A 20,487-nucleotide genomic window follows, 5' to 3' on the forward strand; every position below is an offset into this window, starting at 1 on the left:
GATCATAAACTGCAGAGATTAAAAACTCAAGTTGTCTGATTCCAAAGTGACTTCTATAGATTCCATTAACTTAGAATCACACTCAGATGAGCTGGACCGTCCCTACTTTGTGTGACACTAACTTCAATTCACTGCATCTCAATTTTCTAGTAAATGATCTTCCAACAATCCCTTTCAATAGTATAGCTGTAAATTGATGGAATTAAGAGAAACATCCTTCTCACTTGTCAAGCGCTGCAAAATTATTATACCAAAGTCAGAGGAAGGCAATTCTTAAAGCTGACAAAGTAGAGAGTCTATGACAAAAAGTGGGAAGCAGCACACAGAATTTAGCTAGTTTTCCCCAGGAGAAAAAAAAAAATACACCTTAGAGAAAATAAATTACTAGCATTCTATTTTTCTGTTTGCAAGGTTACTAGGGAAACTAAATAAATGACTTCTAATTTTCACTTTTTTCCCTTTAGTACCACATTTTTTGGCAAAACTTTGAAATACGCTTGAATACAGTTAGGGATAATATTAAATGCCATTTTAATTCTATACCATTCATGCTGGTACTAAGCAAATCTCATTAAAATGACAGAAATGTGCTCTTCTGAGTAAGAAAATCAGTACTAAATAAAGTATATTTAATGATTCTGCATTCACTTTCCTCTACCCCCTAATTTCTATACCAAATAACTCAGTTATCAACATACAGAGCTGGCCAAAAAGTTTTTTCGGGTTTTTTATAATATCTTATGGAAAAACCCAAACAAACTTTTTGGCCAACCCAATATTTCAACAGGTAAAGAAAAATTAAAATAGCATTTCTGGTATTAGTTTTGAAATGGTTTGTCAGGCACAGGTCATATAAAATGCATATAATATCTTCAGGGAAAAATTACTTCATTAAGAGTTAATCAACCTTTATTCACCAATGTTCATAGTAGCGTTATTCGTAATAGCCAAAAGGAGCAAATAACCCAGACGTCCATCAACAGATCAATGGATAAAAAAAGTATGCTATATACACAAATGAAGTAACACTCAGCCATAGAAGGCATTGAAATTCTTATACATGGATGATGTATAAAACATTCTTCTTACTACCTGGATGAATCTCTAAAACATTATACTAAATGAAATAAGCTAAACGAATACTTATGATTCCTCTTATGTGAGACACCCAAAATAGGCAAATTCACAGAGACAGAAAGTACAGTAGAGGTTACCAGGGATGGGGTTGGGAGGATGGGGAGTCACTGTTTCATGGGAAAAGAGTTTTTGTTTGAAATGATGAAATAGTTTTGGAAATGGATAGTTGTTATGGCTGTGCAACACTGAGATTATTCATTTAATGCCAGGAAATTGTACACATAAAAATGGTTAAAATGATAAATTTTATGTAACTTATATTTTACCACAATAAAAAAAATTTAGCAAAAAGAGTTACCAATGATATTGAGAATCTAATATAATATGTACAAGGCAGAATGAGAAAAACAAAGATTCCAAAGACCAGTTCTTAGTACTCAATGATGTTAAAGAAATTTAAATTCAAGTAACATGGCACACTAAGTTGAAATGAATGTTTTCCTTTTCTACTACAAAAAGCACGGAAATTCTAGATAAAACACAAGAATTTGTTTTAATACATTAAAGTGCTGTATATCTTTTCTTTGGTCTTGTAGACCTACTCTTCAATCATTAATACCCTCTCTACCTGGGAGGCTAATCTATGCGAACAATATGTACAAATATTCTTGTCCTCTGGTTTCTGGTCATTTTCAGCTAATGAGGAACATGGCAGGAGATAGAAAGGAGGGAGGAGAATGAAGTCAGTATTATTCCCTGTTCTCCCTGCCCGTAAGCCTATTTATGGCAAAAACATCCCAGCGTTACTAGCTCCAGGTACTGTACTATCTCCTGTGGTTTCCCTTCCCAGTCAACACCTTTGTCCTTATGAGAATGTCATCTTTTTCTAACTAATATAACAGTTAAACTTGAAATAAATAAAGGGAAATCTCAAGATGTCAGAAATGAAGAGGAAACACAAAGTCAGGGTAACGACTGGGAACTGAGTCATTACAGACTCAGTTTTCCTTTATAGATTATTACAAGATATTGAGTATAGTTCCCTGTGCTATACAGTAGGTCCCTGTTGTTTACTATTTTATATACAGTAGTGTGTAGATGTTAATCCCAAACTCCTAATTTATCTCCCCTCCACCCCTATCCCCTTTAGTAACCATAAGTTTGCTTTCTATCTCTGTGAGTCTATTTCCGTTTTGTAAATAAGTTCATTTCTATCATTTTTTTTTAGATTCCACATGTAAGTGATGTCATATGATATTTGTCTTTCTCTGTCTGACTTACTTCACTTAATATGGTAATCTCTAGGTCTCACTGCAATCCCACTCCCGGGCACTTCTCTGGAGAAAACTCTAATTTGAAAAGATACATGCATCCCAATGTTCATAGCAGCATTATTTATAATAGCCAAGACATGGAAGAAACCTAAATCAACAGATGAATAGATAAAGAAGATGTAGTATATACACAATGGAATATTACTCAGCCATAAAAAAATGAAATAATGTCATTTGCAGCAACATGGATGGACCTAGAGATTATTATATACCATATATTTAAATTTGTATGCAGACAGTTCTGTTGCTTACATGACAGTGTTGTCCACAGAATGTCTTCTTATAATCAGAAGATTATTAGTCAATGATTAGCAAGAGCAAAGGGATGCTAGAGCTTCCTGGGAATGCCAAGTCAAATAGGCATAAAGGCCTATTATGGATTATAACAAAATACATGCATAACCTCTCCACACTGTCCTCCCTAGCCCCATTCATTAAGTAGTTTCTCCAGTAAGAGGACACGGTTTTATCTCCATTCAGTCCGTAACACATTTAAATATACAGGAAACTTCATGAAAATTAGAAAAACATTTTTTAAATGGAATTCAAAGGATCACAGTAACATATCTACCATGTTGGAACTCAAAACAAAAGGAATAAAAATTACAAAGGTCATTACACACAATTTTACCAGCACTATAAACAAAAGGAAATGGGAAATGAAAGCCTGGGCACAAATTCTGACTTCTGGATGAATTAAACGACCACAGATTTAATCATAGATGAAGCATTCGTACAAAAAGGAGAAAACAATGACTATATTTTCTGATGTCATCATTTACTGGCTAATTCTCAAAGAGGTAAATTTAAACTCAGATGCAAACATAGTTAATCTTGAGCTCCACATAAATATTTTCTTGAGAGCAAAAAGAGAAATTAAACATGAAGTGTTCAATCCACGAACACCTTCTAATTTGTAAAGTTAAATCAAAGTCTTAACATTGATCACCATATCAAAACTGTCTACACAAAAATCTTCCTGCCCTTTATGGAAAACAAACCTAAATTATTTTAAGATATTTCTCAGGGAACAAGCTTCTCAAGTGATTGTAGGTTTCAAATCCATACCAGACTGCTAGCAATCACTCACCTCTTTCTTTTCTTAACCACACTACATAAACAAAAGAGGGTACATTTTGAAAATATTTACCACATTTTCCCCCATAACTCTGTTACCTTATGTAAGCTGCTTTATATGGTCTTTCTGGAATATTAATGTGAATCTTCTGCATTAAGATTCTTTCACTTTCAGATCTTTTTCACACAGATCAGATTAAATCCATACCTAATACAAAACTAACAAATCCACTAGAAGCATTTTCATTATTTATCTTTATAACCCAATCAGAAAAAAACCCTCAACATTCTAAGTTTAAATTAATTGCAGTCATGTAAGGAACTTATTTTTGAAATCAGAATTAATTTTTTTAAGTGACTGAGAAAATGTCTCCCTTGTTAATCTCTCCCTTTCTTAACTTCCTCACCATTCTTCTAGTCTATCACATTTATTATATACCTACTAAAACAAAATTGATACTAATGCCTTTTTCACTTTTGAAGATCCATCTCATATGTTACTGCCTTTGTAAAATACCTACAGATCCCATAGAATGAATTTGTTAATAATTTCTCTATAATTGCAGGGCATGCTCATCTCTATTACATCTTATAATCAGGGTCACCATGTCCTTCTGTATAGGTTGGACACTACACAATTCTAGAAAGTACCATTCAATCTGTACTTGTGTGAATGGCAGGCTCTAGATGTATGACAAACAGGTGTGACCATTCCACGTGAGCCCTGTCTTTTCTGGGCTTGCAATGTTTTCTTAAATATTTCTTTCTAAAAGACTACTCCCAAGATAGGTACTCATTTTCATCTTGACGTTCCAATGAATACAGTACTTAGTGAACAACTGTTTAATGAAACACTCTCCTTTCTGCCAAATGTCCACAATATTTAACTTCATTTATCAATTTCACTTGTACTAGCTTTGTCTAGCAATGTATCACCCCAAGCTTTGATTACTCTACCAAAGTATTTCACAAAGTGTATTTTGTGCAATGTTAACATGTAGGCTATGATAAAGGGGTCTTTGGTTAAATGAGTTTGGAGAGTACTGCGTTGAAGAAAGTCAAAGTTTTCTTTACTGCAAGAGCTTTTGTATTCTAACGATATTAATAATCTCCAAGAAAGGATTCACTGTTTTTACCCTAAAAGGATATGTCCCATTGACTCCATAAGGGCACATTCCTAGATTTTCATTTGGGGGGAAAAAAGTAATCCTATCACTTAGGTCATTGTGTTTCTTAAGATTTGGAATGAGCAGGGATACAGAAATTATTTATGCAGGGGTCAAATAGATCTACTCCAGCATGTGTTTATGCAAAAACAAAAACATAACTTCTACCTCTATTATATTACAGTAGTTCTCAGTGGTAAGCCTCTATGGAGTGTTTCAGAAATGTATTAGGGTATTTTTGGTTGACTCAATGATTGGGTGTCACTACTGGAATTTAAGGGTTAGCAGTTAAGGTATCAAGAAGTCCTATGATATATAGGACTGTCCTGAAAAATGAACACTATCTTACAGACAATGAAGTAGGTAAAAATCCTGTTTATAAGTCAACATTTGAGCATAAAACTGAATTCTGTTTTAAATCTAAACACAGTATTTTTGCACTTATGCATGATTTTATTTATTAAGAGTTCCAGAAATGCAACTACTGAAATGAAAAGAATAAAAACTTTTGTTTTAAACTTTATCAAGTTTGCCATTACCTCAGGAAATCACAGCAACAACAACAGTACCAACTTGTGGTATTTAACAAAGACCTGCACAAGTCTATATGCGGCAGACACACTCACAGTAATTCTATGTACCTGGCTACTTCATTACAACTTCTAATGTAACCATGCCTGAGCATTTATATATTAAAATAATAATTACTATACCTTAAATTAATTTCCTTTACTCCTTTATATTTTATTCAAAATACTAGATATTTTTGAAATTATATGTATATGTAGGTCATATTATGTTTATTTTCATTTCAGGATAGTAAAGGGGGCTTTATAAAACATTTGTTATTAAAAGGGGCACTGGCACATTGGGTGAAGTTATGGTGTTAAAAATGAAAAGAAAGGCTTCTATGATCAGAAGGAAGAGAAGAGAACTTTGGGTCAGACAAGACTGAAAAATCACTAACCTAAAGATAACAAAAGCACTCTGGTTCTGAGCCTCTTTTGTATCAGCTTCTACATTTCCATACTTCTGAGGAACCATACATTTACTGTCTCAGTTTTTGCCATTTCACAGAACCCCTACTGTCCTAAACTACCCCACTAACTACTAAAAGTGATTAAAATACTTGGACCTAAAAGAAACAGTAATACACAGCCACTGCTACCATAGCTCCTCACGAACCTTCTAAACTCACTAGCTTCCAGAGAGGTATGGTCATCTTCATTCTCAATCCTGATGCAGAACTCTGTGGTATATATACCACCCTTCATTTAGTAACAGAATTTTTCAAAAACACTTACCTCAGTAGTAGTTCCAATGTCAGCAGATGGGCTACATGTGCTGGTATCTGGAGGAGCTGTGCCTAAACTGCTTCTAACTGGAGAACTAGGGACAGGCCCCACTATGGACTCCGGATAAGCTGAAAAAGAACTGAGATTGCCTCTCTTCTGAATCTTATTCCAGACTTCATTCATGATATCAGTTAGCTCATATAAGAGCTGCACCTAAGCAGAAGGGAAAAAATAAAAAGGAAAAACAAATCTTTCAACTTCTGGTCACAACTGACTAAAATATTAAATGTGAGAAAATGAAAACAAGTCCAGGGAAATAAGAATATATGAAACAAAAATCTATCATTGTATCACTGATCATGGTATTATATCATAACCTATAATCTGTGATATATAATTATTATATATTATATATACTGTAATTATTATATATATGATGACTATTTTGTCATGATACCACAATTCTGATGAGATATAGAGAAAAATAATTCATATAAAAATATACAATATTAAACATTTTATCATGAATTGAATTTGAGAAATATAATTAATTTATTCATACTTTTAATTTGCCACATAGTCACATTTTGATATTTTATAAGCAATTTAGCATTTCTGTGGGAAAATAATGCTAATAAAATAATGCTAATAAAACAGCTTATTATGGTACAGTAGATTTCTTTTAATATATGACTAATAGAACAATCACAAAGAAATGCCTTTTAAACAGAGGTCAGGATCAAAATTAGAAGTCAAATATATCCTAGTAAACATGATTATTTAGTTATACATGAAATAATTACCATTCTTATTTCTAAATTATTTACACATTTAAACTTTCTCTATTTTCTGAAGAATAAATCTGAAATTGGATTTCTTGCCCAGCAAAATAAAGTAAAAAAGAAAGATATAACACAGAATAGTAAAAGGAAAATGTTACATATGAGACTTTTCTATAGATAAAGAACATAAACTATCCAACCTACTATTCCCCTCAGATTTGTCATTCCAATATTCAGAAAAAAAAATTGTTTAACTTGCACGTTGTTTGACTAAGTTCTAAGATATTTACATAAGATTTCATAAATAAGCATTAATCATGGAATCTGTATGACAACATATTGCCATATACTGTATAAAACAAGCCTAGGGGGAAAAATGCAAACACAATGTATAAGCAAATCCACAGCTGGATACCATATTCTGCTTGCCATTAAAAAAAAAAAAAAAGAAAGAAAGAAATTCTCATATTTATAAGAAGTTTCAGCCTCAGGACACATCCAGATGATAAAGCTGGCTTCTTATGTGGGCAGAACAGATGCCTAAAAACAGTGTTGTCAATCCTTATTTGATATAAAACAGTATATGGGTTACAGTTTTCTCCTGCTTTTTGTGTGATGAAGTCTCAAATCTCAGGTTATAGCTCTTTTTGTTTAAAAAAAAATCTAATGGCTAGAGATCCTACAAAAAAGCTCTTAGAAAAATTTTAGTTCATATTCTTTTGTCTTTCATAATCATGAGTGTTTTCTAAAAAGAAACCATTTTGTTCCAAACCAAATTTTTAAAAAGATTATTTTACTTTTTCTTAAACAATTAGAACTGACAAATAAGGAAAGCATAAACAGTTTCTAAATACTTTCAAAGGCATAAAGTTTATTTACCTAAGAGAATTGATGCCGCTTTTATTGTCACTACTTCTGGTTTCCTTTAACTGTTACCATTAAAAAATTGTATATGAATGTCACCAAGTACACTGTGTATTCAGCATGCCAAGCAAACACTGACATAAACTTTAAACGTATTATTATTTTCAAAGAAGAAAGCTGCTATCACAGAATCCAGACTTCACAAATTCAGAGGTTTTAAAAAATAGAGCAAAAATGCTGAAGATAAATGTTCAACTCTTATCCTTCAAGCTGTACTGAAAACCATGCCAACTAAAGCCACAATGAGCTACCACTACCCACCTATTAAGACGTCTGAAATTAAAAAGCATAACCAGACCAAGTATCAGTAAAGATGCAGAGCAGCTAAAACTCTCATTTACTCTGATGGAATGCAAAATTTAGAATACAGTTTGGCCATTTCTGAAAAAAACATATACCTACCACGTGAATGAGCCATTTCCTAAGTGTTTCCCCAAGAAGAATTAAAATCTATGTCCACACAAAGACCTATATAAAAATGTTCACAGAAGTTTTATTTGTAATAGTCTAAAACTGGAAAAAATCTCAAATGTTAACCAATAAGTTAACCAACAATACAACGGAATACTTAGCAATAAAAATAAATTAGAGATTCATGCAAAACCAAGGATTAACCCCAAAATTATTATGCTGAATCAAGGAAGCTAGGCAAGAGAGAGAGAGAGAGAGAGAGAACGCAAACTGTATGATTCCATTTATACAGAATACTAGCAAATGAAAATTAATCAATAATGACAGTATCAGTGATTGCCTGGGATTGGGGGAGGAGTAAAAGGAAGGATTACAAAGGGGCACAAAGAAACTTTTGAGGATGATGGATTAATGCATTATCTTGATTGTGAAGATGATTTGATGGGTATACATAGTCAAACCTTACCAAATTAGATAATCTAAACATGTGCAGTTTATTGTATTTATGTCAACCCCAATAAAACTTTTTAAAAAGATCTCTAAAAAATAAGCACCACGTGAGGCAGCTTTATATAGGTTATGTATGAAGGTGATGAATATCAATAATATTTTGCATATCAAATACTGATTGGATATGTAAGATATTAAATATTAAAAAGTAATATTTTATTGTTGAAAAATTAACTGCACATACATTTTCTCATTTAATCTCATAACCAATCAGAAAGAAGACTTAATTGGACTGAAGAGGCTGAGACAAACCTCAAGGAAATACATTCTTGAAGGATAGATAGGATTTAAGTGGGTGCAAAAAGCCATTCCAGTCATAAGAATACCAAGAGCAACAGCCAAGTACAGGAAATGAACAAGACATGACAAAGGGGCCATGACAAGTTTTGCAGCATATTAGGAGAGTCAGATAGAAGAGAAAATAGAAAGGTAGACATGAAGAAGAAAAACCATGGATATACAATGTCAATGGAAACCAAGCAGGAATGGAACTTCAACAAGCAATTACTGATCCATGTTGAACAAAAAAGAGCTCTAAGTGAATATGAATTTAGAAAGGCTATTTCATTTGGCACACAGGTCGTTACTAATCATTAAAATTCAGTTTCAAAAGAAAGAGTTTTTGCCAAAAACAAAAACATCCTTTTCATACAGAGCATTACACTTAGTCTACTTTTGTTTAAAAGATAAAAATAAAAATCAGGAGCTCAGAGAAATTAAAAATGGGTGATTTGTCTAAGACTACAAATCCAGTTTTGTCCGAACTGAATGCTTATGTTCTTAGACAGTAATGCCAAATTCCATTAGCTTGGTGAAAACTGAACTTACAGCAATAAAAACTATGACAAAATGGATAGAAAAGGAGCATAAAAAACATTATTTCTCTAGTTTTACAACTTAAAACCCAAAAATGCAAAGATACTTTTATGTTTTGGGGAATGCCTTATAGGTAGACAAAATGTATCAATTTATTGGTAGAGGGAAAATTAAAATTTTATTATATTAAAGAAGATTCCTTATTAAAGAAGATTCATTTAATTTTGGAATGAACACAATTTTTAAGGTCTGAGAGACTAGTGCCTAAAGACATTAAAGAGAATTGGGTAACTTTAGTAAAACACTTAAGATAAAAGGCAAGGTTGGTGCAAATCACTCCTAGGAACAAATTCTCTGAATATTCAACCAGGTTAAATACTTACAGCGTCTAAGGCTTTTAATGGCAGTGAGTTCCAGGAACTGACACAGCGATTTAGGTCTCTATAGTTGATACAGAGATCTACAACAATGTCAGACATGACAATAAATTTGGTCTAGGCCTGCCCTACATATAGAGCTTGCACTATATTTTAGAGTATATAAACTAATTGAGGGCTCTGAGCAATAATGAACCAAATTAATTGCTTACAAGAGCAAACACTTCTGACGTCACTCTAACGAATAAACAAAAGAATGGTACTGAAGTAGGAATTACTTGAATGGAATCAAGCTTATACACTGGCTATAATCCAAAGTTCATAAAGCTTCTGACAGTGTATGTGAAATTTAGTGGGCATATACATTGTTCTGGGGAAAAGGCTTTTATAACATTCTCAAAGAAGTCCATGGCACAAAAAAGGATAAGAAGTACTTCACAAAAAACACAAATAAGAAACAAAAAAGCCCCCAGATTAATCAGTGAGAAACCACTCACAAGAAAGAGGCTTATTTTGGGTCATTAATCTTAAAAGGAAAAGTAAAAATAGTAAAAGAAATTTTAGGAACTTATATGCACATGGATATTTGGGCCCACGATACACTATAAGGCAGGACACCCAGAAAATAAAAAGAGACATATAGATATATTTCACTAAGGAAGATTAAACGTTTTTGGCCAAAGATGCCATAAAGTTTGAAGGCAAATAACTGCATTACAGATACAGGGTTTGTATTTATAGAATATAAGGGAGGCTCTTCAAATTGCTAAGAAATTTAATAGAAAAATTAAGTAAATGATATGAAATATCAACCATAAAAAAGCAAATTCACTGGCCAATAAACACTGAAAAATCTGTTCATCCTTATTAATAATCAGGAAAATACAAATTAATGTAAACAACATGAACTGTCAATTCACAAAAGAGCAAACTCAACAGCCAATAAACATTTGAAAAGTTGCTCAAACACCTGGTTTCATTTCCCTTCAGCATGAAGGATTTCCTTTAGGATTTCTTGTAGTGCAGTCCTACTGGTGACAGATTCTTTCACATGAAAAATGTCTTTATTTTGTCTTCATTCATAAATGTTATATATTTTTTTACTTAGAATTTTGGGTTGAGAGGCTTTTAATTTTCTTAATTTTCACGATTTAAAGATGTTCTTTTGATCACTACAGCTTCTTATGAGAAGTAAGCTAACAAAATCTTGGTTCTCTTGCATGTAATGTGTCATTTTTTTCTCATGATACCTTCAAGATATGCTCTTTATCTGTGGCTTTCAACAGTTGGATTATGATGTGTGTAGGCATGGCCTTCTTCATGTATTTATCTTATTAATTTTTCTCCCCTCATTTCTGGCCTACATGTAGTACTCAATAAATATCTGCTGAATTCACTTAGGAAAAAAAAAAAAAATCAAGTCATCCTTTGTAATTCTGACAGAACCCAGAGGGAGTCTGGAAGGCTAAAGCAACCCACTCACAAAAAAGAGATTTGGAGTCTCATGTCTTACCATTAAAATTTAGGTTAATCTGGCACACAAGGATATAAAAGAGTACTTACTCCTTACTTTTTTCTTTGAGTACATGTTGATTCTTCAAAGTCCTATATTGTTTTGTGACTTCCTGTCCCTTCAGGAATACCGCTACATTCCACCAGGGATATTCATACCAATTTACATAGAGGATCTCACATTTTATATCAGAGTCAATCTAAACTAACAAAATGACATTCATATACCATTTGAGAGTTTGCAAAGTATTTTCATAACTATCTCACTTAAACTTCCCAACAACCTGGTGATCAACTTTGGATATAGCAGGTGCTAACAATTTTACAGAAGTTGGTTTATCAGGACTTATCAAGAAGATAAAGTAGAATTAAGTGAATAAATAAAATTCATTACACTTTGGGTGCAAAGGGATTCTCAGGGCATGAGGTTCATTCAGTCTTGGTTTAATTCTCAGGCAAGAAAAAAAAAAAAAAGGCCCTTGGTATTTGGGGAGAAGCAGCAAGGAGCCCGTGGGAGTCAAGTGATCAAGGAAAGGACAAAAGGAAGGAGCAGACATAAGAAGGTAATACCAGGCCAAACATAAGTTCTATTTATGTGATGACTTGGCTTAGAACTGGTTTATATTTAAACAACAACAACAAAACCTGAGCTTAGTTCTAAATAAGGTGAATATCTAAAGAAGATATCCCAGAGCTCTAGTTTTGAGCCACAGTCTTACATTTAGTAAGACTCAACAGAAATCACCATACTATTGAGTATCTCAAAGTAAAAGAAAAAAATTTTTTTAAAGATTAATAATAGTGGAGTCCCAGGCCAAACCCACAATGGGAACAGAATTTATTCTCAGCTGGGATAGCTATGGATAACCAGAACATGTAGAGTAGGACAATCCTCCCAAGGCTATAATGACTCCTAAAATAAGTCTCTAAAATATAATGTCTCTGGTAGGTAACTCCAAGTAGTAGTTAGCTGTCTATTATATAGGAACTGAGCTACTACTAAATATAAACTATGAATAAAAATTTTTTTCTTATTATCCTCAAAAGTTTCTTCATATCCCTTTGTAGTCTATCCTTCCTACCACCCCCTTCTCCTTCCCTCTCCCTGCCCTGACTCCAGACAACCAGGAACCTACTTTCTGTAACAATGTAGTAGTTTACACATTATAACATTTTATATAAATGGAATTATACAGTAAGTACTCTTTTTTGGTCTGGCTTCCTTCACTCAGTGTAATGACTGCAATATTTTTTCATGATCTTGCATTTTATCAATAACTCAGTCTTTTTTATGGCTGAATAGTATTACATTGTATGGATAAGCCATAATTTGTTTAATTTGTTAAATTCACTTACTGATGAACATTTGGGTTATGTTTAGTTTTTGGCTATACAAATAAAGCTGTTAAATACATCCATGTAAAAGTCTCTGAGTGGATATACATTTTTGTTTCCCTGAAGAAATACTTAGGGAAGAATGGCTGGGTTGTATGTTTTTTCCCCCCCTCCAGGAACTTCAAAGTTGTTTCCAAAGCTGTTATGTAATTTTTACATTCCCATCAGTAGTATACAGAGTTCTAGTTGGTTCATAATACTCCATTTTTTAAATTATAGCCAATCTAATAGGTATGTAGTGGTATGTTTTCATGTTTTATTTTGTTTTTTCCTGATGAATAATGATGTTGAGTATCTTTTCATGTGTTGACTGACCAGTCACACATCTTGTGTGGTTCTAATCTTTTCCCCATTATTTGTATTCATGTTATTTTATTTATTGTTCTTTGTCTTCAGGTTACCAAGTAGAAAGGATTCCATAAATATTCTGGTAACAGTTTGGTAAATGTGTTGCTAATACTTTTTCCAAGTGTCTGGCTTTCTGCTATCTTAATGTGTCTTTCGAGGAGAAAATGTTTTTAGACTTGATTATGCCCAATATCTAGATCAATTTGGGGACAGCTGCCATCTTAACAATATTGAATCTTCTAATCTATGAACAGGTATCTTGCTCCAGTTAGATATTCAAGTTCTCTCAGCAATGTTTTGTGGTTTTCAGGGTAGAGGTCTTGGACATCTTTTGTTAAATTCATTTCTGTATGTTTGTTGGCACCAATATAAATGGAACTGATTCATTCCATTTTCCAGTTGTTAGCTGCTAGTACAGAAAAATACAATTGGTTTTTATATATTTATCTTGTCTCCTACAACCATAATAAGTTTATTAGTTCTAGTAATAGTTTCTTAACTCCTCCAGGATCTTCTGTAAAATATTTGATCATATGAAAATAGGGAGAGTTTTACTTCTTTTCTTATCTTTGTGTCTTTTATTTCTTTTGCTTGGTTAATTGCAATGGCTAAGATGGCCAATATGACAAAGAACAGGTGATAGAAGGAGGCATTCTGGGCTTTTTCTTGATCTTAGTGGGAAAAAGTTCAATATTTTACAATTAAGTGTGATATCTGGTTTCTCAGATATGAGTTATTATTTAATGTCCAGATATTTACAGTTTTCCTAGTTATTATTGATTTCTAATATAATTTGACTATGGTTAGATAATATACTTTACTGATTTTAATTCTCTTAATATAATGAGACCATGTACACCTGAAAAAAATGTGCATTCCATGGTTGTTGAATATAGTATTCTATAAATGTCAATTAGGTCAAGGTGAGTTCACAGTATTTTTCATATCTTCTATATCTCCAATTATTTATTTTTCATCTGGTTGTTTTACAACCACTGAGAGAGATGGTATAAAAATTTCCTAATATGATTGAATAGAATTACCTGTTTTTTCCTTTAATTCTGTCCATTTTTCTTTCATGTCCTTCTTTATCTCTGGTAATACTTTTTCTTTTTGTCTATTTTATTTGATATTAAAATAAATAAGTCCATCCTTCTTATGCTGTTTGTATGGTGTATTTTTTCCTATGCATTTATTTATATTGTTTCTTTATATTTTAAGTGCTTCTCTTTTAGGCAACGTATGCAGAGTCTTGCTTTATTCCTACCCTAATAGGAGCAGTTGGACCAGGGGTCAGAAGACTTTCTGTAAATGGTCAGATAGTAAATATTCTAGACTTTGTGAGCTACATAGTGTTCTCCCTTGCTGTTACTTAATTCTGTGGTTGTAGCATGATGGTAACCTTACACAGTATGTGAAAAAAAGCATGTGGCCAAATTTATCTGCAAGCCTTAGTTTGCTGAATCCTGGTCTAAACACTCCCAGTTAGGATCATAACATTTAACGTAATTCTTGCTAAGGCAGGATCATCTCTACAATTTTATTTTTTGTTTTCTGTTTCCATCCTCTGTTTTATGTAACTCTGTTACCACTTCTTCACTTCTTTAGATTATTTGAATACTTCTTAGTATTTCATTTTAATTCATCTATTGGCATTTTGGTTAGTATTTCATTTTAATTCATCTATTGGCATTTTGGTTATATCTCTTTGTATTTTTGCTTTTTTTTTTTTTTAGTAGTTATTCTAGGAAATTATATGTAGAAAAACTTTCACAGTCTACTTTTAAATTTATACTGTACCACTTCATGAGATATTTAGAAATCTGACAACCACTCGGTCCCCTTAGCCCATCCCCCACTAACCTTGATGATGAAGTTGTCTTTTTTTTTTTTTTTTTGGCTGTGTTGGGTCTCCGTTGCTGCTCACGGGCTTTCTCTAGTTGCAGTGAGCTACTCTTCCTTGTGGTGCGCGGGCTTCTCATTGCGGTGGCTTCTCTTGTTGTGGAGCACTGGCTCTAGGTGCATGGGCTTCAATAGTTGTGGCACGTGGGCTCAGTAGTTGCGGCTCGTAGGCTACAGAGCACAGGCTCAGCAGTTGTGGCACACGGGCTTAGTTGCTCCACAGCATGTACGATCTCCCCGGACCAGGGCTCAAACCTGTGTCCCCTGCATTGGCAGGTGGATTCTTAACCACTGCGCCACCAGGGAAGTCCCAAGTTGTCTTGTATATTAAATCCACATACATTGAAAGGTCTAGCAGACAGTGTTATGGATTTTGCTTTCCACAGTCATATGTATTTTTTTAAATAGTTAAAAAAAAAGATTTATCAAGCTATTTATCATTTCTGTTGGTTTTCCTTTATTTCTGAAGATCCAAGTTTTCATTTGGTACCACTCCCTTTTAACTTGTAGAACTTCCTTCAGTATTTCTTGTAAAGTAGAGGTGCTGGTGACAATTTTCCTAGTTTTCTTTCATGTACAGTGTCTTTATTTCACTTTAATTTCTGTGAGACATGCACACTGTCTTGACAGTGTTTTTCTGTTAGCATTTTAAAGATATTGTTCTAATGTCTTCTGCCCTCTGTGGGGTTTTTTGTTTGTTTTTTTAATATTTACTTATTTATTTATTTGGCTGCATTGGCCCTTAGTTGCAGCAAGCAGAATCTTCATTGCCACATGCGAGATCTTCGTTGTCACATGCGGGATCTTTAGTTGCAGCATGCAGGATCTAGTTACCTGACCAGGGATTGAACCTGGGCTCCGTGCATTGGGAGCGCAGAGTCTTAACTGCTGGACCGCTAGGGAAGTCCCATGTCCTCTATGGTTTTTAATGAGAAATCGGCACTCATTCAAATTAAGCCATATATAATGTATCTTCTTGCAGCTGCTTTCAAGATTTTTAAAAAATTTATCCTTGGTTTTTAGCATTTTAATCACAACGTGTCCAAGATAAACATGCTTGGGACTGGGTAAACGTCATGAATATGTAAAAGCCTATCTCTTTCTGCAAATTTGGGAAATTTGTACAATTATTTGTTAATATTTTTCTGGCCCCAGCTTTTTCTCCTTATCTTCTGGAATTCCAATTACACATATATTTGAACATTCCGTCCCACAACCACTGAAGATTCGATCCTATTTTTAATATCTTTTCTTTTCTGTTTTCCAAATTCATAATTTCTATGCACAATGTTCAAGTTCAATGACTCTTCTGTCACGTGCAGGTCACCTCTAAGCCCATATGGTATGGTTTTTTCTTTCAGATATTGTATTTCCAATTCTCAAATTCCATTTGATTGTTTTTTTTGTTTTTTTTTTGCGGTACGCAGGCCTCTCACTGTTGTGGCCTCTCCCATTGCGGAGCACAGGCTCTGGATGTGCAGGCTCAGCGGCCATGGCTCACGGGCCTAGCCGCTCCACGGCACGTGGGATCTTCCCGGACCGGGGCACGAACCGGTGTCCCCTGCATCGGCAGGAGGACTCTCAACCACTGTGCCACCAGGGAAGCCCCATTTGATTGTTTTTATACTTTACTTCTCCATTGAGAATTCTTACGTTTTTCATTCAGTGTTGCTTTCCTTTACACCTCATAAAAAAAAAATTATAATAGCTGTTTTAAAGTCTTTTTTGCAATTCAATTATTTAAAAACCAAATTGGGAACATTCATTTATGTTGTTAGTTTTTGCTTTTTTTCCCCCAGCGTATATAGAATAATCAGTGGGACTGATGGGCTGAGATGGGCTTCTGCTGCTATGACAGAACTAAATCTATTTTTTCCCTTTTAACAGCTTCTGTGATAACGGATCTAAAGAAGGTGAATCTGTTTCTCTATAATCTGTTTGCTAGAGCTGCCATATAAAAGTGCCATAAACTGGGTGGCTTAAAACAACAGAAACTTATAGTTTCATGGTTCTGGAGATCAGAGAGTCCCTACTCAAGGTAATAGCAGGGCTATGCTCTGGGACTCAGGAGAATCCTTCGTTGCCTCTGGTTCTTCTGGAGGTAGCCAGCAATCCTTGTGTTCTTTGGCTTGCAGCTGGATCAGTCCAATCTCTGCCTCCATTCACATGGCACTCTCCCTGTGTATCTTCACATCAACTTCCCTCTGTGACTATCTACTTCCAAATTTCCCATTTTATAAGGATATCAGTCAACTAGATGAGGGCTCACCCTAATGAATTCATTTTAGCTTGATTACCTCTGTAATGATCCTATTAACAGATAAGGTCACATGATGAGATACTACAAGTTAGGAATTCAACGTATCTTTTGTTGGAGACACAATTCAACCAACAAATTTTCCTTCCTCTAGGAAATGCATTTCAACAACCATCAGCAGTAGCATTCAAAGAATAATCTAAGAGGAGTTAAGCCATTTCATAATTATTCTCTTCTATACTACTATGGGTCATAATAGAATGGCAAATGGCCATTAATATGGAATATTTACTATTGTTCAAAAGAATTTACTACTGATTATAAAAGAAATTACTTTCATAATGGTGGATAAGCTATTAGTTTAGTATAACTGCCTCATCATAATTCTAACTGTATGTATTTTTTAATAAGGCCATCACCAAGATTAAATTAGCAGGTCCGATCTTTTCAAAATGCACAAATATATATGAAAGTTAAACCAAACTGTAGAGTATACAGTAGGTGGAGCAAGGCAGAGAGAAGAGGGGAAAGAAGGAGGATGGTTTCAGTAAGGAGGCTCTATAACATAGGAATAATATTTGAACCCACTTAAAAAAACACACTTTAAAAACTAGCTCGTCACCACTAATGCTGGAATAAACAAAGATTTATCGACATTGACCTAACAGATCCAATAAAACTCTAAAAAGTATTGTTTTAAAAATATAATTTCAAATACTATTCAACGTTGATAATCTGTGTAGAAAATATACAAGAGTCTGCTTGAGGTCAAAGAAACAAGTGTTAAATTATATGTAATTAATAATTTGTACAAACCCAGGAGATCTGAATTCATACTAAATTATAAAACTGTAGAATATAACATGTTTGGCCTATCCCAACTGGAATGTTAAAGGATTAACAAAATGCCTTTTTTAAAGAGTAAACAGTGCTTTTTTTCTTTTAAATACTGCATGTTGAGCAAAAGAAGTTTTGAGTGAGAAACTGATCGGAAATTACATTTGATCACTTCAATAGACTCTTCCAGTCTGACAGTAAAGTAGTTCTTCACCGTTTAAAAAACTTTACATCTGTAACTGATTTCATTCCATCAGCCAAAAGATGCATTTATGCTGCCACCATTACATTTTCAGAAGAGTTTGAATTACAAAACTTGAGAGAACTTCAAAGCAATACTTAATCTAACCATTCTGATCTTGATGGCCCTGTTAAAAATAATTTAAGACACTTAATAGAAGAGAAACCCTTCAAAAAATGAGTAACAATTGTTCTTAAATCACATTATTTTAAATTTCCTTTCATAAATCAAATGTACCAACCTGGGGGTTCGAGCATTTTATCTCAAGTGACTCCAGGTCAACATGCAGACAGACAACAAATGAATGCCTCATATCAGGTCCTGTAGCGAGTAGTTTTTGAGATGTAACAGCTAGAGTAGAGGTACAACCCATAGGTTCCACTAGGCAAAGTGTCACTTGTTTTCCAAAAAGGGTGTATATGCTGAAATGATGCAAGCTGATGGTCCAAGGAAAGGCATCACCTGAAAATGGGTACAAAAGTGGGTAGGGAGGCACACAAACAAAAATATAGTTAATTGTCACTTGATAGTAAGGTATCTACTGTTAATATTTGAAATATAAAACAGTTAATATGGCATCATAAATAGCGTATACTGTATCCCAGAGACCAACATGTTAAACAGTTTACATGTTATATAAGAGTTACCTTTTAAAAATGTTTATATTTATTATAACATACTACTATATCAATAATGTACATTATAAAACATACAAAAGTAGAAATTAAGGAAATGAGATAAAAATATAAATACAAGTTCTAACTTTTTCTTCCCTCACCCTTGTACTAGTGGGTTGTACAGTGCAACTGCTGGGATGTATGCATTATATCTTGGAGACCACAGAGAATGTGTTAAATTAGGAAAATTAGGAAAATGAACTAAAGGTGACCACAGATCTGACTGCAGAATAAAAAAAGAATAAACAATTTACTATGGTCTGTTGGACCATCTGCATCAGAGTCATATGGGTGCTGATATAAAATACAGATTCCTGGTTTCTACTTCAGACCTACTTAATCAGAAATCTCTGATGGTTAAGACCCAGGACGCACGTACATATCTTCAGTTGGTGATTCTTATATATGTTATTTTTAAATCAAGTATATTTTATTTAAAAATAAAAGTACTCACATTTCAGAATTAAAAGCAAAATTTCTTTCATTGTTTTAAATTTTTTCCTTTTATTGATTTACCAGAGAAAAAAATTGTTAATATAAATTTATGAGATAAAACTATCTTTTTTTTATTGTGGCTATAGATAAAATACTTTGTGAAATAGCATTAAAAATGTACTCAGTATTAAAACATTCGTAAATATTCATTACTGGGATGCCAATTTGATGGAAAATATGTTCCTATGACTTGTATTTTTGACTTTGCAATTCTACTGGCACTTGATAGTATAGATAGTATAATACAGACTTCTTTTTAAGTATCTAGTTCTAAAACAAATTGAAAATATTTATCTTTTAATTAGAGAGGTACTAGTGTCTCACTGAAAATAACTTAGAAAATATAATATATAAAGAAAAAAATCAAAACCAGTCATAATTCACCTTCCATCTTGCTACTCCCAGGAATACGCACTATTAACATTGTTATTATTTTTCCTTCAAGTCTTTTTTTTTCCCCCCTGTAGTGTGGGACACGCTCACACAGAGTTGGAACCAGATCACATCGTACTATTAGGTTCATGTTATTTTTTAGCAAGGAAAAAAATACCAAGTGAATAACTAAGTAGATCATGCTATAAACATATATACTAAAGGAATATAAATAAGTATTTGAATTGTGAATGGTGATACTCAGGGGATGCTACAAGATAGATTCTCATATGTTTGAACATTCAAAATGTCTTGATCAAGTAGTTAAGAAAATTAAAATCAGAAACTTTGAAATTGAGACCTGGATAATAAAATAAATCTAGCTACATAGCAGTCCACAACAACTTGACTGGAAACAATGGAAACTGCATAATAATATGTGGTCAGCATCGTGGTACTCTGCCTGTCTTAAGACTTAAAATATTTTGCCCCCAGGAAAGAATGACAAACTTTAAATCATCTGTAACTAATTCTGAAATTATTTTAAAACCTACACAAAGTTCCAGGCTATTTACAAAATAAAGGCTTTGCCAAATTTGTCTTAAAATACTTTGGAATGATTTCAGGTTACATATTTTAAAATCTGTAGTGAGCTATACCTAGTCTTTCAAATTTTATGTTA

At 33.4% G+C, this 20,487-nt stretch overlaps 1 protein-coding gene across 11 annotated transcripts in view; it reads right to left on the reverse strand.

Moving 5' to 3' along the window:
- VPS13B (vacuolar protein sorting 13 homolog B) overlaps positions 1–20,487 on the reverse strand; it is a 798,169-nt gene that overhangs the window by 390,454 nt on the left and 387,228 nt on the right. For all 11 annotated transcript variants that reach the window (XR_010936247.1, XM_067711645.1, XM_067711646.1 and 8 more), the window contains exons 24-25: positions 18,503–18,723; positions 5,959–6,162 (exon numbers count right to left, since the gene is read on the reverse strand). Coding sequence is in view for 10 of the 11 variants with exons in the window: in XM_067711645.1 (XP_067567746.1) it covers positions 5,959–6,162; positions 18,503–18,723 (425 nt within the window). In the remaining variant the exon portion in view is untranslated. The remainder of the gene's footprint in view (positions 1–5,958; positions 6,163–18,502; positions 18,724–20,487) is intronic.

Source organism: Pseudorca crassidens, chromosome 17, assembly GCF_039906515.1.
Source record: "Pseudorca crassidens isolate mPseCra1 chromosome 17, mPseCra1.hap1, whole genome shotgun sequence".
Taxonomy (NCBI): Eukaryota; Metazoa; Chordata; class Mammalia; order Artiodactyla; family Delphinidae; genus Pseudorca; species Pseudorca crassidens.